At 48.5% G+C, this 18,659-nt stretch overlaps 3 protein-coding genes across 8 annotated transcripts in view; all 3 read right to left on the reverse strand.

Annotated features, from left to right (window-relative positions):
- Positions 1-97: 97 nt before the first annotated feature.
- On the reverse strand, positions 98-8,251 carry HOMEZ (homeobox and leucine zipper encoding). Its single transcript, XM_008710545.2, has 2 exons — positions 8,026-8,251; positions 98-2,874 (listed from the first exon to the last, which is right to left on the reverse strand). The coding sequence occupies exons 1-2, from the start codon at positions 8,063-8,065 to the stop codon at positions 1,274-1,276; spliced, it is 1,641 nt and encodes a 546-aa protein (XP_008708767.2). The 5' UTR covers positions 8,066-8,251; the 3' UTR covers positions 98-1,273.
- Positions 8,252-10,608: 2,357 nt separating this feature from the next.
- LOC121099752 (protein phosphatase 1 regulatory subunit 3E) overlaps positions 10,609-18,659 on the reverse strand; it is a 10,456-nt gene continuing 2,405 nt past the window's right edge. Inside the window, exons 3-5 of one of the 3 annotated variants that reach the window (XM_040620735.1) lie at positions 15,287-16,170; positions 12,156-12,304; positions 10,609-12,079 (exon numbers count right to left, since the gene is read on the reverse strand). The gene's annotated coding sequence lies outside the window, so the exon portion shown is untranslated. Of the gene's footprint in view, positions 12,080-12,155; positions 12,305-14,786; positions 15,143-15,286; positions 16,171-18,659 lie in introns of those variants that run through there. The other 2 variants (XM_040620734.1, XM_040620736.1) reach the window with 2 other exon arrangements.
- Positions 14,787-18,554, reverse strand: LOC103681043 (protein phosphatase 1 regulatory subunit 3E). 4 transcript variants are annotated; one of them, XM_040620740.1, is made up of 4 exons: positions 17,840-18,554; positions 17,133-17,586; positions 15,287-15,423; positions 14,787-14,992 (listed from the first exon to the last, which is right to left on the reverse strand). In XM_040620740.1, the coding sequence occupies exons 1-2, from the start codon at positions 18,254-18,256 to the stop codon at positions 17,164-17,166; spliced, it is 840 nt and encodes a 279-aa protein (XP_040476674.1). In that variant the 5' UTR covers positions 18,257-18,554; the 3' UTR covers positions 14,787-14,992; positions 15,287-15,423; positions 17,133-17,163. The 4 variants fall into 4 exon arrangements, with proteins under 4 accessions (XP_040476674.1, XP_040476672.1, XP_040476673.1 ...); XM_040620738.1 differs by having other exon boundaries at positions 15,287-15,426; XM_040620739.1 differs by having other exon boundaries at positions 17,047-17,586.

An 18,659-nucleotide genomic window follows, 5' to 3' on the forward strand; every position in this document is an offset into this window, starting at 1 on the left:
AAAAAAAAAAAAAAAAAAAAAAAAAAAGTGTACTAAATCAGAATGTTAATGGATTTGGCTCCATTAATCTCTAAACCATAGAAGTGGCAAAGTGGAGGAGAGAGAAACAATTTTATTTGTGGCCTTTTATTCTTATTCTACCAATATGGGGCTTCCACTCTTATTTCTAGATGGTTAACCCATTGACATTTTTATATCTGACTCCATCTGATGAAAACCATTCTAAAACATCAATAACCAATTCAGTTAAAGACCAGAGTCCCTCTGTCCCCAAGACAGACCCTATAGAGGAAAAAGTCTCAATTACAGACACAAATTGAACCAACACCAAAAAAGATGAAAAATTAGTCTCCGTCAAGCTAGGCAGGAGGGAATTTCAGGTTTGTAAAACCAAACCTGGAACGTACCCGCACCCACCTCCCGAAAAGTAGAAACCATCCCTCTCCTCTATCCCTCTGTGACCTAATTCTACTTTTTAAAAGGACATTTCCCCTAATTCCCACGTCCAATAAATATCCAGTCTAAATTATTCTCCACCCAATTATTAAACTTTTCACAAGCTCCATGGGGAAGATTTACCCTGAGACAAATAGTGAACAGAATGGGCATTTTGGAAAAAGATTAAAAAAAAAAAGTACAAGGCAAAATGGTCCCAGTATCAGAAATGAAAACATTCTGCTACCTGTGCACCTCAGCAACAGCGAAGGTAAAACATACAGTCAAGTTGGTGTGCGTTAAGAAAGACTTGTGATGAGACTGAGTCATACTAAGACTCTTAGCTGTATTATGCATGGACTTGTGCTCAGAAAGAAAAGGGGTGTGAGGCAGCCTTACATTCCAGGGAAAATGGTGGGACCGGGGGATGCACTGGAATCATCAACTGAATAAAAATTCTTTACTCCTCCTTTCCAGTCCTCCTGTAGATATGGGGCCAAGGACTGGCCTCTCCATAGTACACTAAGGGAAAACAACAGCAGACATGAAGAGGGCAAAAGCCTTTTCCCAGCCCATGGCTCAGACCAGATCCTCAGCACTCTCTTCATTGAGACGAGAGGCCTGATTTCTGCTCATCCAGTCCCCACCTCTCTTTGGGTCCTATGGCCATCCTCCCTGGTCCACCCTCACTACATCCCCGATCCCCCAACCTCAAGAACACAAAGCTTTTCAGTTCTTTGCCACAAGGTAATTTAAAAAATGTGGTTTCTTTGTTTAAACAGTTACTAAGTTGGTTCATCTTTTAGTAACAGACCTTCCCTCCCCTAGTCCCCTCGACTCAGTCCTGTATGATCACATCGTCATCGTCATCCTCATCTTCCTCCTCCTCCTCCTCTTCATCCTCGTCATCTTCTGGCAGTTCTTCCTCCTCCTCTTCCTCCTCTTCATCTAGACAAACCACCACCTCAGCTGGCTCAGGTAATCGAGAGTCAAACCAATCCAGAACCTGCTGGGTGCTAAGCCTTGACGCCTGACTCAGTTGAGGGATATCACTTTCCCGTAGCTGTTGGTGGGCCGCCCAGTACCTCTCCAGGGGTCGTATATCCGGTGGGGGTGGGGGGTTCGGCAGAGGTGGTGTCTCAGCCCATTCATTCAAGGAGCGGGTTGAAGGTGGGGGTGTGGGAGTTGCTGGGTCCTGGAAACTAGGGGCACCAGGTACAGCGTTGTCCCGAAACCATTTTAGTTGCCCATGCTTCAAGGCATAGCGTGTGTCACCAAACCACTGAATGATCTCAGGCCGAGGTAAACCAGTGATCTGTTCTAATTTATGGTAATCCTCACGCCGTGCCCACTGGCACTGTAAAAAAAAAGATTTGAGGATAGCCAGCTGCTCTTTGGTTTTGCGCTTGGTCTTTCGCTGGCGTTGCATATCTGGGGAAAGGTACTCTGCAGGGCCAACCCTACCTGGTACTGAGTTATGTCTTAGCCCCTGGGGCCAGGCTGGCTCCAGATGTGGGGGCAGTGCCTGTTCATTGGGTGACAGTGGCTGTGAAATACAGCCCAGTGACTGGAGGGGTTTAGAGGTGGCAGTAGCTCCATTAGCCAGTACCGGGAAAGTGGAAGAAGAGGTAGAGGAAGAAGAAGGAGTCGTATTAGATGCTGACTCCTGCTTACAACTACTAGCAAGTAGTGAGATTGGTGGGGGCTTATCCCGAGCATGTGGCTGGTGGACAGCTGTGGAGTGGTTCCAGGAAGCAGAACCTAGGCCATGTGACTGGTTGGGACCTCTGCCTGCCTGCTGCTTGGAGAAGCCACTGCTTTGAAGATCCTGCCAAAAATCTGATTGGTGGGGGAATGCCCCACTGCCAGGTGCCATCAGGGGTTCCTTTGCTTTCTGGTGACTCAGCAGCTCTGAGGACTCCTCGGGCTCTACCTTCAATCCTTTCATCTGGGTGGGCTCACTAAGAGTCAGGGGCACTATTCCAAGACCCACTTGTTCTGGAGGTGGCATTGGAGAAGGAGGCACCTCCTCAGGGGGCCGCCCTGCATGATGAGTAAAAGAGAGAAGGGATTTGAAATGGAGCTGGTCCCGATGGTAGACCACTCGGGCTCGAGTCTCTTCTATTTCTTCAGACGACCAGCTAATGCCACAGCGGAGGCGCTGGGCCATGAACCAAGTCTTGACTTTCTCCATCTGCAGCCCATAGCGTAAGCAGAGAAGGGCAATGTCTGCTAGACTGGGATAGGGGAAGTAGCTGAAGGTTTGTAGCAAGTGTTCATTGCCATCCAGCTCACTGGTCTGGGCTGCTTGGGTCCACACAAGCTGTAGCTCCTCGGAGATTGGAGGGAGGCAGATGAGCCCCGCCGGGGAGCTATTAAGACTGCTGGCCTCTTTATTAGGAGGCATGGTGCTCTCTGATTTGTGCCCTTCAGAGATAGCTGTAATAAGAAGAGAAACAGCTCAATCACTGGGGCTCCTCTTTCAGCCCATTGCTCAATTTCTGCCAAACAAAAGTGCTGGACTCCAATACCATCAACTGTCTGTGTACCGTGCTGGATTGCTTTTAAAGTGTTTTAACAATTTCTCATTTAATTTTCCTAACTTTATAAGCCTGTTATAATTCCTGTCATATGTATGGGAAAACCAAAGTCCATAGAAGTTAAATTTACCCCAAGTCACATGACTAGTGAATACTGTCCGCAGGACAAAAATCTGTCTTTAGAGGTTAAGGAGGAAAACTCCTCCTTCTATTGCCTTTATTGTTCTAATTCAATCTCCCTTCATCCTCTAAATTCATGGAACAGGAGTCACAAGATGAAAACTGAACCACAAAAACATGAAGTGCAGTAATCTCAGAACTGATGCAAATGCTTAAACTCCTGACAATTTATGATTCTCTCTAGAATGTGGAGACAGGTGGGAAATACGAGAGAGGAGTATCGAGAAGGCAGGACAGCACTGTTCCTCTGCCCAGCCCCCGGCCCCCTTTCCTCTTCCCTTCTCAGTGGTGGAGTCCTTCCGGGAGGGGAATGATGGTGGCTTTAAGCCCTAAACCCAAACCTGCTAAGCTTTATTTTCTCTCGGTAGGATAAGAGGTCAGATATCTGGGATAAATGGGGCTTACTCCTCCTGGGTTTTGGGGTCCTGTGGGGGTAGAGAGAGGGAACTGTTTCCACCAAGTCATCCTCGGAACAAAGGTTAGCCCCTCCCCCCAGCCTTTGTCTCTTCCAACAGCTCAGTCTCTCTCCGGGGAGCCTGGAGAGCTCCCTCAGACTGTAACAGCCCCTTCACACAGGGCCGAAGGCCTGCCACTCTTATCTCTGTAGCCCAGCTTTTTTCTCAGGGCCAGGTGGGCACATGCACTACGAATTGCAGCCAGGTCCTGCAATGTCCCCAGCAGCGCCACTGCTCCCAGGGCTGTGGGTGTGGGGGCTGCAGGGAGAGCCCCTGACTCTGCATCATTCCTGAAATCCCTGCTCAGGTTATTTCCTAGGAAGTTCTGTTGACCAAATTTTAACTCAGCTCCCTGTCTGGGCATTAGAAACTCTTTTCACAGATCTGTCACCCTTTACTCTTAGAAAAATCCCATCCGAGTTTATAAATATTTACCTCTGATGTGTTAAGGATAGGACAGGATTCCTACGTAAATGCTACATGATGAACTGAGAAGAATCTCAAGGAATTTAAGAAACTCCAGGAAGTTATAGTACAGTGTGGTATCAAGGGATTTTATCTGACGATTAGAAAAATTTGGAAGCATTTTAATGAGTCACCACTTCCTTTTAACAAGCGGATCTAATGAACCGAAGGCCATGCAGATCCCAAAGGCTTGAAGAGAACCTGAAGAGGGTAAATGGAGGCAGCATGGCACAGTGGGTAGAAATATGATCCCTGAGTAAGGCCAGCCTGCAGTTTGAATCCTAGTTCTGCCACTTACCAGCTATGTGATCTTGGGCAAGTTACTGAACTTAGGGGAGCTTTAGTTTCTCCATGTGTAAGAAATGCACAGTGTTAAGCGTCTGTAAAGTTATGTATTTTTACCAGACACCTACTATGTGCTAGGTGTCCTGTGTAGCCAACACCTAAAGCAGCTGTTGGGGTGGAGGCCTGGATGAGGCCCATTTGAGATTAACTGCAGCTCCGCCCCTTCCTAGAGTGCGGCCTGTCCTTGGACAAATCATTTAACTTCAGGAAGCCTTAGTTTCCCCTCAGAAAGGCGGTCAAAACAGCACTTTCCTCACAAATTTTTGGCTAAATGAAAAAAATGCAGTTGCTGTGATGTCTAGAACAAAGTAAAGGCTCAATAAATAGCAGCTTTTCTCATTACTTCAGCATCACAGGGTGATTCTGATATCAGGGAATGCCATTCTCCTCCTAGACGAGGGAAGTGAAGCAAAGTCTGCATTCTTCAAAATCATTGGTTTCAATCTCTTTTTGCAGGGTCCTAATTCTAATGCACAGTGGAGGAAACCAGGGTATCCATGATTTTATGCTCTTTACATTTTGGGAGTTGGATTTAATTCCAGAATGGATTATGCTGCTTTAAAAAAAAGTATGAAAATCGCAGCTTTAGGAGAATTGAATCCATAATTTGAATATAAATCCTTTTTGATAGCGAGATGAATGGCCAATGTAGTAGTCACTCTACCCGTACCCTCCAGGTTCATCCCAGACACAGCTGAGTAGCCTGTGAGCAACTGACAGGTGCTAAACCACCACTTAAGACATTGTGGCCCACCAGGAACACCAGGAAACCTAAGCTGGAGAATACTTTATGATTGCAACGCTTGACATCTGCTTAACCTTATTTGTGTCCTGTTTTTTAAGGACACAGTTATACTTTAGATAAAACTGTAGCATAAGGAATAAAGCAGTCCAGTGTAAGGATGAAGACTGCCAGACAGGAAATAAGACAGGCACAGCTATAAGCCTTACAAGGAAGCATTTTTGCTTTCATTCATGTGGTTTGCTATCGTCCAGATTCTCATGGTATCAATTATATCAATTATAACAAGCAGTAATGCAAATACTATATTTGGTGTACTGTATACGTCCAGCTTTCCAATTACACACACACACAATTGTGGACAATTTCCTGATATAGGATGGTGGCTTAAATCAAGGCACAGCTGTATGGCTACCTGGTACCTCCCTGGAAGAATATGGCTTTGATGTAGGAAGAAACTACCACCAGAGTGGCTCATGAGACCTATAACAAGGAGGGTAGACCCCCACAGTAATCGAAACCACAATGAAGACACTGGTGTCTTGTGTTCTTATGCCTCCATTTGGAAAGGGTAGAAAAAGAAGGGAATCAAAACTGGAGAAATAAGGACTCCTAGGGGCAGAGATGGTAGTGATGGTGGGATTACCTATTCTGAATAATTACTAAATTTGTATCCTTATTAAATATGCTGGATATGCCTTACCGCTACTTCAAGTAGCTAGTAAGAAATGTAATGAGAAAAACAGAGAGAGAGAGGATAACACCCTTCTTTCCCTTTGGGCTTTCCATACCCATAGACAGATGGCAGAAAAGAATGGACTACCTTAAACTTCCAGTCTAGGTGTACGTACAATCGTAGGAAAAAGAGGTATTCACAACTTTAGGCTTGAGCCTAGATTTATGGTTAAAGCAGGAGACAGTTCAAATGAGAAACTAATGATCCTGCAAAATTACCCTATATCTTTATTCAGAGAAGAATTGAAGTACTGACTGAAACGTGTTTTGGTGATAACAGTTTTAAGGGCCTTGAAGAATCTTTAGTGGTGTTCAACTTATGTGCTTCTCAACTTGTTGGGTCATGAACTTCTTTGAGAATCAGATAAAGGTATGGACCCTCAGAACGTTATGACTACCCCCCCATAAACATCCACTTACACATTATATATAATCTCAAGAGGGTTCACTAACTGCCCAGAAGCCCAAGTTAAGAACCTCTGCCTTACGTACCTCCAACTTAATAAAAAAGGAGTGATGCTAATTGCTTAAAGAGGAACATACAGCTTGATGTGAACGAACGGAAAGAGTGGATGGAAGACTCGAGAATTTAAGTCTAGAAGGGACTGGGTATTGGTGATATTAGGTGGACTGAGTGGAAGGGAGAGGTGTTCAATTGGGCCAGGAGCCTGGCTTAACTGATCCATTGGGTTATGTGACCGACACTCACAGTGTGCTGCGTCCTAGAGGCTGGCCGGCTAGTCTCTAGTGTGCCAAAATCATCTGCTTCCTTCAGCTGCCCTGTGTGCCTGGACCAGTTGTGTGTGATTCCCAACCTGTTTATGCCTGGTTTTTAAAATTTATTTATATAATAATGTAATTAAATATCACATAAACCTATGAAAAATTAGTGCACTAAAAATTGTTTCTATGAGAACAAAGTCAGATGTTAAGGAGTGTACAGTTGTTGAGTGGGGAGTAGTAGGCAACTGTAAAAAGATTGGAGGGGCAGGGGATTTAAAAATCTCAAAAGTATTCTGCGTTTGGATTGCTCCAAAATGTTTAAATTCTCACTGCATGAAAAAAAAACAAAAACAAAAACCAAACCTGGAAATCATAGATGAGAGGCAGTGGCACATCAGAATTACCTGGGAAACTTAAACCAGGGAACCCTCCTCCTTATTCTGATTTAGTCTGGACTAGGGCCCAGGCATCAGTACTTTTTAAAGTTCTCAGGGTGCAGCCAGATTTGAAATTCGCTTGTGCAGTTTATACTAGAAAGACAACTGGGAACTCCAATCAGCAGACTTACACAAAGAAAACGCCTGGACACTACCCCAAAAGATTGGTGCAACGAACATACTTTTAATGACAATGCTTAAGATATGTATGCATCATTTTAAAAATTCCCAAGTTTAACTGGCTTTTTTTGTTTTTTTCAATCATTGCCACCTACCTGTCCTAATCATATAATAGAAAAGGGCTTCAAATGTATGATGAGAAGGAGGTTCATATGATAAAAGATCTGATCTGGGCCCACATTACCAAACAGGTCTCAGCTTGAGTCTTCTTTCAGTTTAGAAGTCTCAGATTAGGACGCAAAACCAGGAACCTCTGAGGATTCGGGTTCTCACTTTCCTGGTTTGTTTTCTGAGTATGGCTGGGTAGGGGGTCAGAAGGGGCAGTTTCTCCCAAACCTTTCATTCCCAAAGACCACTGCTCCCCAGAAGTAAGGCCAGATTTCTGTAGTGTGTTGAGGTCGCCAGGAGGTAGTCGTGGGGGGAGGAGGAGAGGCCTGGGAAGGAAACGTTTCTCCTATCCTCCATTTCGCAGGCAGTCTACAAGGCTCCAAACTGGGTCAGAGAACAAAAAGTTGCTGCACTTGGGGCGATGAGCCCCAGGGAGCAGGCGAATCTCAATCCTCCCCTCGCGGAGGGCGTCCCAACCCAGCCTTCCCCTCCTCCCTACACACCCACTCACCCTCCCCCAGTTACAACAGGGAACCGAAAAGTCCAGAGGAGAAACGAGAGAGAACCCGGCGACTTCGAGCCTAGAATTCTCCTCCCCCCCAACGTGGGGATGGGGCTCCGGAGGTCGGAGATCTTACAGGGGCTGGGAGGGGAAGTCGAAGGGGCTGGGGATCACTCACCGCGGTCCGGCCCGGGCGGCGGCTCCCAGCCTCGCACCATGGGCCGGGGGGAAAGGGGGAGAAAGGGCAGGGGGCCTCCGGGGTGGGAGTGGGGTTCCCGCCCGGTGCGGCCTGCTCCAAGCCCACCCGCGCGGAGGGCCGGGACCGGGACTGCCCCCCCTGTCCCCCAGAGCGCGCCCGTCTAGCCCAACCCTGCTCGGGCGAGTTGGAGGCGGGGCGGATGGGTGGGGCGGGCTCCAAGGGCGGTGCCAAGGTGGCCCGAGTCCCGATTGGTGGAAGTAGGCAGGCGGGCCCCGGCGGAGCGCAGTGGGTCGGCCATTGGCTGCGTGAGTCTCGGCTGGAGTCGGTTATTGGCTGCGTGGGCCTCAGCCGGGGTGGCTATTGGCTGCCTGGGGCAGGGAAGATGTCCCCCGGGGACAGGGTGCTGTGAATGGTACCTCCCCCCGCCCCCCCCCCGCCTTCGACCTTTCCGCGCCGGACCTTCGGAGTACGCTGAGCCCTGGTCCTCCCGGAATTCCCCCAAGGAATTCACAGCAGTTTGTTGAATTGTCCAAGACCGCCTTGCACCTACTCGCCATTTGTTCCTCCTGAAGGAAGACTTTTTTCAGCATCCCCTTGCCAGCCATACACGCGAGTAGAACCGAGCCGCGCCGCGCCTGCCCAGCCGAGGGCCGTCAGCAGCGTCACTGTAAACGAAGCGCCTAGAGCAACCGGGAACTTGTTCTCCGGATGGATCAAATCTCTTGCCGCCTGAAAGACGAGGATCCCAGCAGCCCGGCGCCTTCGGAACACCGAAGAGGTGTTCCCAAAGACTAAATGCCGGAAGGGGCACCTGTTTGGGACCCACCAGACCCCTAGGCCCTCCTCTCTGTCCCAGTGAGGAGTACCTGCAACCCTGCCTCATATTTAGGGGACCTCGGTTTTCACTATCAAGAAAGGGATGGCATTAAGGGATGGACTTTTCACCAAAGTAGTCACACACTCTGAAGTTGTGGGCCAAAAGTTCATATATTTGGAATTTGGGCCAAAAATCTGTAAATTTAGGATTCTCGGTCTTCAGACTAAAACTTGGAACCAGTACTTTCTGAAGTGATTCTTTTTTCTCATATGCTGGTCTTTGAAAAAGTCTCTTTTTGCCTATTTAGGTCACTTAATAGCTTACATAGCTACAATAATTTATAAAACAATTTCAGACTTTGTATTCCACGGACATCATCCCTCCCATTTACTCCCCCCAAAACCAACCCCCATTACAGATTCTTTATTGCTCCAATTTAAGGTCTAGAGCACTTTCATGGTTGTCAGACATCAGAAATGTATTTCCACTTCAACACTGAGCCCTATTTTATGTTATGCCTGTATTTGTACCTGCCCACCTCCCAGCCCCCATTACATTCAATAAAAATTTCAACCTAAGAGCCAGCCCTACAATCTTCAAACTAGTATCCAGCAAAAATATAATAGGCGTAAACAAGGAAAGATATATATACTCAGCTTTAGAGTTAGAAACTTCTGATCCCTCAGGGTTTAAGCCGGGGCTGGTAGTATACATAGACTTTGTCCTAAATCTTGACTATTACCATACCCCAATAGTTTGTATATAATAAAAAGAAAAGTGAAACACTTCAGGCGGCAGCAGCCCTCAGTTTTCAGTGGAGAAGTTGTTCTCCCATAATCCAAACAAATAAGGCTGGGTTGACTGGGAAGAACTCATGCTTATCTGGCTGGAAAGCCAGGCAGTCTGTGGGAACTTAGTGTCTGCCCCTCTATAGGCGGTTCAGTTAGGCACCCTGGACAACACTAATCACGGGCTTTTGGAAATATGAAAGATGGACAACTCTGCCACCTTTCTTGTCTCATTAAGACACTCACTCCTGAGACTCAGGAGTAGGGAGCAGAGTTGAAGACAAGTTTAGGAGAGGGGAAGTCCAAGGAAAGAAGAAACTCATCTGCCCCTTTTCCGGAGCCTCCCTCTTTTTTTTTTTTTTAATTAAGATTTTATTTATTTATTTATGTATTTATTTGAGAGAGAGGGCACAAGCAGGGGGAGGGGCAGAGGGAGAGGGAGAAGCAGGCAGGAAGCCTGATGTGGTGCTCCATCCCAGGACCCTGGGATCATGACCTGAGCCAAAGGCAAACGCTTAACTGACTGAGCCACCCAGGCTCCCCGTGAAGCCTCCCTCTTATGTGGATTTCACCGTAAAGCTTTAGGGGATGGAGTGGACTGGGATGAGGATTGGAAGACAGGAACAGATGCAGGGTGACAATATCAGACAAGGGAGGACCCCCACCTTTAGCAAGACAACAACCCTTCCCAGCTCTTCCAGAGACTAGTGCTGAAGAATGGGGACTCGTCATGTCATCCTCAACATAGAGATGTTCATTCCCCATCTTTGGTGAAAATTCTCTCTTCCTTTGCATGGCTTAGATATTAGCAGGATTAACCAAAGGCACATTTACTATATAGCTAAGGAAACTCAAGTTTTAGGGCCACCCCTTTCACAGACTTCTTCCAAAGTACTGGAGGAGCCCCAGGAATGTGTTAACGTGGTCATGGTTTTTTGTAAAACTTGAAAAAAAATATTCAAACTGCAATTTGCTAAGATCGATGTCTCTTTCCTTTCTGACTTCCCCTCCATTACACTTCTCCTTTTGTCAGGTGGCAGTGGAAAGGCCATGGGTATTTTGGGATTGGCTAAGGAAACTGAGTTGGGGATACATTTAGTTTGGGTTGAGTCGGTATATGACTGTGGTTTGCAGTTACTTCTGTAGTTTAGTAGCCAGTATAGTGTTAGGGGCTGAACTGTGTCGTCCACCCCCCCCATCCCGCATTCATTTGATAAAGTCCTAATTCCGGATATCTTAGAATGTAACCGTATTTGGAAATAAGTTCTATAAAGAGGTAATTAAGTTAAAATGAGGTCTTCAGGGTGAGTCCTAATCCAACATTCCTGGTATCTTTATAATAGGGAATTTGGACACTGACATAAAGATAGGAAAGACCATGGGAAGCCATAGGGAGAAGATGGCTATCCATAAGCCAAGGAAAGGAACCTCAGAATTAAGTAAACTCTGCAGATCCGTCGATCTCAGACTTCGACGCTCTACAACTGTAAGAGAATTTCTGGGATTTTTTTTATTATCATGATGATATGTTAGTCACCATACAGCATTAGCTTTTGATGTAGTGTTCCATGATTCGTTGTTTGCGTATAACGCCCAGTGCTCCACGCAATACGTGTCCTCCTGAATACCCTTCACTGGGCTAGCCCTTCCCCCGACCCCACTGAGAATTTCAGGTTTAAGCCACCCAGGGGGTTGTATTTTGTATGGCAGCTCCAGCAGATTAATACCTATACCTTAATCCTAATGTCGACAATCCAGAGTATATTAGTCATTACAAATTTGAAATGCTCTGAAATTTTACACATATATCAAAGAAATTTGGTAGTGTTTTTTTTCAAGTTTGACAAAAATCCTAAAAAATTATGTGACATTATCACTTATAAAGTGTGATGGTGAAAATTTCCTAAATCACTAAGAATTTTTAAAAAAGCGGTCATGTAGAACGCTGAATTACCTTTCTACACTCCTTACAGAAAACATTACAACCATATGAAAAAGCTACCGAGGAGCACGCTCCCAAAAACAAAACTGTAAAAAAAATATGCTTGTCAAGTAGATAATTTTTAAAATTTGTTATTTTTCTTGATTTTATGATGTGGTATTTGTCAGCTCCTTAAAAATTTTATCTTTTCTCATTCTAAACTGTTTTCACTTTTGTGCCTAATGTATTTTTCTTTTCAAAGGCTCCAAAAGTTGTGTTTCAGGCACCCCAAAACGTGTATCTACCCCTGGGACAACCCAAATGGATATGGCAAGTTTCTGCATCACTTAGGGGAACCACACTCCACCATCCTGTGCCCGGTCTCCTAAGAAATGCAAAAGCTGAGGGCTGACCAATCAGAACTGCAACTGTTGAAGATCTGGGATAGCAGAAGCCGCGGTGGAGCTTGTGGAAGACGGATTTCAGACAGACCTCGCAGGGAGAAGCCTGGAAAGACATTAGAGCCACAGAGGGACCTTAGGCAATAAGCCACGGAGAAAAACCCTGGGAAGTGCCTGCTTACCTCTCTTTGGGTGTCTGCTCCTCATGCTGACTCCACCCTTCAGCATACCTAGTTTCACAACGCAAGTGTGGGAGCTCGGCCGTGACGTCACAACTTGGCCATTATGATGTAATGAGGAAGCATCTGATTAGTCTCAGGCTACGGCTTCCCTATTAGAAACATTGTCTCATTATTTTGTGGGTAACTGGATTCTCTCATCCTTCAGGTGATGTGGGAGTCAATTTTATGTTAGCACTTGATCTTTTTCAAGGATGCCTCACTTTAATACCTGTTGCTCTGTTCTGGATTAGACAGAGGCCTTTGCTTTTCTTCTTCATCACATTTCCTGTGCTTTGCTTTAGGGTTATCCTTGACAGAAAAAAGGGGCTTTGCTCTTTCCTTCAGTGCTTAAGGAGGAGAATGTAACTTAGATGACCCCCTCAAGGAAGAAGAGCCCCACCCCAACCTGAGGGGCAACTCAGCACTTTTACCCAAGCCTTACCCTTTAACTGCACCAGGAATTGGAGCTGGGTGCCCCCAGGGGACTAAAGCTGGGCCCTGATAACTTTCCTACCACTACCCAATATGGTGGTGGGATTCAATTGGAGGGGGTCTTATTCCAGGGCTGCCCAACTCCTCCATATCTTTTGCCCACCCAGCTTTTGCACAGCAATAGGACAACAGCAGACAGGGCTTTTAAGAAATGAGATGACCAAGAGATGGGGGGTGGGAGAGAGAAATCTCACTTCTGGGTCTCTTGCCACCCTCCACCCCAAACAAACAATATTTCTCAGTATTTTATGATATACTTTCATATTTCGACTTTATTTCAAATATGAGGTCTTTTATCCAGAAGGGAGGGCATTTGCATGAGGAAGCTGAAGTGAGGCACAGTACTAGTGGGTTTGGGGCCCAGTGAACAGGGCTGCACTGGGAAGAGGGTGAGGACGCTCTGGGAGAGCCTGATGAGAACAGTGGTTTGGGGGGATTCACAGAGCAAACTTTCAATTCCTCTCCAGGTTACCTAGTCAATGGGTGGATTATTCAGTCTTCCTGCAACTTCACTGTTCCTTAGCAATATCACCCAAAGAAGTGCCAAGGCTGGGAAAACAGAGAAAACTACAAGTGCCTTTTGTTTCTTTTTATGCCTGGATAGGGAAGGGAATGGAAACTAGCAGCAGAAAATGAAGCATTTGTGATATTATCCCTCGCCATGAAAAAGTGCGGGTCTGACTGTAGAGGCCTGTTTTGTAGCCTGGGAGTGGGACATGGTCAGGAGGGCTGGGGTTAAGCCCCATCTCGAGCGGCACTAACAAATTCTCTGACCCTGCTGAAGTCTTGAGTCCTCATTTGTACTGGAGCATGGGATCTCCAAAGACAAGCTTTTCCAGGTCTCTGACTCTATGGCCTGCAGATTGCAAGGATCCAGAGGAGCTCCAGAGAAACACAGGTGTTAGAAGCAAGGGAATGTGGGAGTTAGATTGGAAAAGTTCAGTAGTTAGGGCTTATTGTGAAGAGAAATGAGCTACATTCATAAAGAGAAATGAAAGTATGAGAGGAAGGCTGTCAGGTAAGTGTAGGAAGACATCTGAGGTCTGGATGAGAGAAATGGGCAAAAGTGTCCCGCTGTGTGGCCTCAAGGACCTGAGCCCCCGACCAGGGTAATGTTTTCTCTTCTAGCACTGCCTAGTCCACAGCTGACCAGTTATACACGAAATTGCTCCTATTCATATAGTCATTAGCCTCTAGGGGAAAGACCCATCCCAATGCCTAACACCTAACACATCTCTAAAGATTCCACCAAATTCCTAGTGTTTCCCATATCAGATTAGACGATCACCTTACCCCTCAGGCCCTGGGGCAGCTCTATATGGGGAGAACTAGAAGTTTCAGGTGTTGGTTCTATAAAGCTGAGAATGGGGGGTGGGCAAGCCATAGTACTTCTTACAGAGAAAGCTCAGGGGAAAATGGATTATCCTTAGTTCCCGGTCTCCAACCAGTTTACACTTATCCACTCAGTAATACCTGAGCTCGCAGAGAGGGCCCAAGCACAGACCACTCAGCAGCTGTCCTAGTCAGGGATACCTTTTAGTGGAAACTTTAGGGATTGGTCAGTTCAAGACCAGTCCGGGGAGTGGAAAGGGGTGTCGCACCAACAGGTGTAGAATGTTGGTTAGGGCCAGGAGAGAATCTCGATATATGGAAAAGCTGGAGTTCAAGTGGGTTCCCAAGTTCTCTAGCAGGCAGGCAGTGTGGTCCCTTGCTGATTTTGCAGCGCTGGGACACTGGTACAGGGGAGAGCAGCAAGCTCCGCATGGGGGCTTGGGACCCTCAGCACTTTGCCTTCTCGAAGCCAGTTCGGTAAACTGGGAGGGTGGGAAGGCAGAGCAGTTAGAAACTGTGGTCTTTTCCTAATAGAAGATCATATATGGCAAAGTTTTCAGTTTCGTTTTTAAAGGGAAAAAATATAGTAACATGGTTATACACAGCGGCTCTGGAGATTGAGTTCACAGCTATGCCATTTACCAGTGATATGATCTCGAACAAATTACTGAGCTTCTCTGAGCTGTTTCTTCATCTCTAAAACAGGGATAGTATTTCTCAACTGACAGGGTTGCTCTGAGGATTATAATGCATGCAAGACACCAGACCTGAGTGGATAAGCACATGTGAGCTATTATGATTGTTAACACAACATGACAACAGTGCATACACATTAGGCAAGAGATGAGTATACACTGAGCCTTGACCCAGGCTCCTTCTCCATCATTCTCCCTTGGGCTCTTCATTGATGACTAAAAAGCGCATTGCTTGGTGGCTTCCAGGAGGTTCTCTCTTCACTCTGCTGGAACTTCGACCTGAAGGTGACCCACAAGATGCATGAAATTCTTTGTTTTCCTCATCACGTAGGGATGATGTTTAAACCGGAATTTCTTTGAGGAGCGACTCGGAGTTCCTCTCTGTCGGCCATCTTCCTTCAAAGGACTAAGGCTCTGGACAGGAGGGGCCTGGTAACACGCCCCATACTCTGTTCTGAATGCATGTATGGGCACATGTGCATGCACTCTCTGACTCAGTAATAAGGAAGAGGGGGATCCAGGTATTTTTGAGAAACTAGTAACAGACAGAAAAGGGTGTAGGGAGCTGGTTACCTGGGAGCAGCTGTTCATCTGCATCAGGAACTGCTTCTTTTCCCTCTTCTCCCTTCTAGAAGACTGTCAAGAAGGAGCCTGAGGGAGGAAGGTCGATCAACCACGGTCTTGGAGAAAAGGAAGTAGGTTCTCCACCCCTTCTGGAGGGAGAAGGAATAGCAAATATCACCAAGGATGAAGATGGAGGCAAACTGAAAAGAGAAAACGAAGGTAAATACCCTATATGCTAAAAGAAAAATGAAAGTGATGAGAGAAAGGGACAAGGAGAGAAAAAAGCAAAGAGCTTAGGAATAGGGCAAGAGGAAAGGAAAAACTACCAGCAGAGGTTAAGCAGGAAGGCATGATTGTGAATGGGTAGAAGAGTGCAGCTATCCCATTTCACTTGCTCAGGGTTTGGAACAGACTGCCATCTTCTGGCGCCATTTAAGTACTAAGTGGCTTTGATTCTTGACTTGAAATGTTTTCCATTTCTTATATCCATAATCCTTTATTCCCAAGAGAGCCTCAACATTGTTTCCTTTCATCTCTGGGGCTCCCAAACATCACTTTCCCCAACAGAGATGCACCTGCCCCAAATTGTCTCAAAGTACCTAGACTGGAAGTCTGTGGGGCAAGAGCAAAAAGCACGGGGCAGAGGATGAGCTGCAGTTTGAAAAAGGCCCTGGAATACCATCAGGCTGCAAGCTGGTTATAGGATGCTTCCTGGGCTCTGGAGTATCTGTGTCAAAAACTGGAGGACCCATCCTCAGCCCCAACCACATGCTGGGAGCGTTGTGTGTTCTGAACTGTAGCACTCCAACGGTAGGTTGGAGAATGTGGCTTCTTTCACGCCGTCACTCATAGATCATAAGATGTCAAAGCAAGAAGAGACTATGACCGATCACCTAGTCAAAATCTAATTTCCCAAGAAGACTGGGCCCAGAGAGGTAAAGGAACTTTGTCCAAAGTAATACAGCTAGTCAGTGACTCCTTCTGAGGCAGAATCATTACAGTGATTCTTGTGATTCACTGTTCCTTGACAAACAGTGCATAAAGTGCTTAGAGGTCATTAAAAGGCACCCCAGAAAGGTAAGGCTGGAATTTTTCTGGAAGCCCCTGAGTGTACCAACTCCTCAGGCACGGCATTATTTGGCTACAAGGACAGGCCTGGAGTTGGTTTTGCCTTCATTTTAATCCCCAGGGCTGCCTGGAGGAGGAGGAAGGAGCTCTGATTGTAGTCTGCCGTCACTACCCAGCCAGTCAGGGGAAAATGAAGCCCAGGATAGATAGTCGGGAATGACAAGGGAATCCTGTCATAATGTCAGGGATTGTGGAGCAATGGCCAAGTTCCTGGGACTTAAGCAAGGCAATTATGGCTGAGTATAAAGCTAGGATGGGCAGGACTTGGGGGACCTGAGGTGGCAACGGCGATAAGAGGGAATGAGCTGGCAATCCAAATGACATCAGTAGGGTGGGCTCCTACTTCAAACAAAATACCTCCTAAATCTCAAAGAGGTACCCTAATCTTCAAATGCCTAGGTCTGACGAACCCACTTACTTTCTCCCAGTACTAACTCACGGTATAGGACATCACCATTAAACTCCAGTGTTTTGCTTTTTTTCTAATCCTTCCAGCGCCCTTTCTGGTTTCTTTTCTTCTATGCTTTGGGTTCCTACCGCTCACATCCAACTGTTTTTCCACCCCTATCTCTCCGATCTTCGCTGATTCCGCCCACTCCCCACACCCCTTTGATTTTTCCCATCCTCCTCGTCCTCCCCACTTGACTCTCTTGGACAGCTCCCAGCCAATCTCGGTTTCTCTCGTTCCTCCCCGCCAAATCTTCGGGCTCCCCCAGCCCCTGGGTGCCTTTGGTTTCCCCGCCGTCGGCCCAGGCGTCTCAGATAAAGTGGATCCAGCCCTGGGGCTCCGGGGCTCCGCCACTCCCGGGGTGCTCGGGCCCACGTAGAGCATAGTCACGACCGCCGTTGTTGTCCCAGAACTCGTGGCCAGTCACGCGGTAGCGCAAGGCGAAAAGCAGGGCGCCCCCAATGGGAGGCGCCGGAAGGCGGAAGGCGAAGCGGTCCGCGCGCGGCGGGGGCGGGGCCGGGCCGGCGTAGGAGGCGGGTGCCTCGCGTTGGCTCCGCCAGCCGTCGGCGCTCCAGCGCACGCTCACGCGCTTCTCGTAGGCCAGGTCCAGCACGCGCGCGCTCCCGGCCACGCCCAGCGGGCCCGCCTCGGCGCGTTCCAGGCAGATACGCTGCGCCTGCAAGCGGGCGGCGAAGCCGGGCTCGCTGGCCGGCTCCAGGGCCGCGCGCGCCTCCTGGGGGAAGGGGGAGGAGAGGAGAGACGGGGGCGGGGTCAGGGCGAGGCACTGGACCAATCCGAGGCCGACCCCGGCGTGGCGCAGTCGGAGTGGAGCCCAGCTGAGAGAGTGGCCCCAAAACGAATGAGCAAGACCAAGTCTAGGGCTGGGGATGGAGATGGGTGTTGCTTGATAAATCCTCTCCCACACGCCCACGGCGGTCGGGTCGGGGAGATCCCGGGAAAGGGGCGTGCCGCTGCCGCCTGCCTACCTGGAGGCCGCGGGCGCGAGGCTGGCACGGCGCGAAGTGGCGGAGGGCGTCCCTCTGCAGCTGGACTTGCACGTGGCGCGGCACCCGGGGCAGCTCTCCGGGGCGGAAGCGGCGCACCGCGGCCAGCTCCAGCCCGAGTGCGTCGGCGAAACGCACTCTCTTGCGGGTGTCGGGGCTGCGGCTGCGGGGCGCCCGGACCCCGCCGCCTCCGGCGGGCGCAGAAAGGGCCCGGCGACCCCGACTCGGAGCGTGAGCGCGGGATCGGGCCCCAAGGCGCGTCCCGCCCTCGGCTGACTCCACCTCCGGCTCCTCCTCGAGGCTGGGCCGCTGGCTGCGGTAGTAGGCACGCTCTGTTAGTGCGGCTATGAAGCTCAGGTTGCGGGGGATGTCGGTGCGGGGGGGCCGCTCTCGAGACATGGCACCCCCCGCCCGGGCGGAGCCCGCCCGCAGCGCCGCCGCGTTGCCCTGCTTTCCTCTCGCCCGACTGCCCGGCGTCGGCGCAGAAGCCGCCCCTCGCCGTTGCGTACTCTCCTTGCTGTCACCTCCAGGATCCTCCACCAGGAGCTGAGACTACATTTCTCCCCCGCTCTGACCATCAGCTCTCAGGGTTTTAGACCATCATCTCCTGCCTCCTGCAAGCTGTCTGCTCTGAGCGTGCGCTCAGCGGCGCTTACTCCGGTCCCGCGGCCCTCTCGGCCCCGGCCCCCGCCCACAGTCCTCTGACAGGTGGCTCCCCATCTGTCTTCGCCGCGTACCAGGGGGCGGGGATCCACCTTCCGGTCCTGAGTGAGACCACTCAGGCTTTTTTTTTTTTTTTTTT

This window comes from Ursus maritimus, unplaced genomic scaffold (genome assembly GCF_017311325.1).
Source record: "Ursus maritimus isolate PB19 unplaced genomic scaffold, ASM1731132v1 scaffold_36, whole genome shotgun sequence".
Lineage (NCBI taxonomy): Eukaryota > Metazoa > Chordata > Mammalia > Carnivora > Ursidae > Ursus > Ursus maritimus.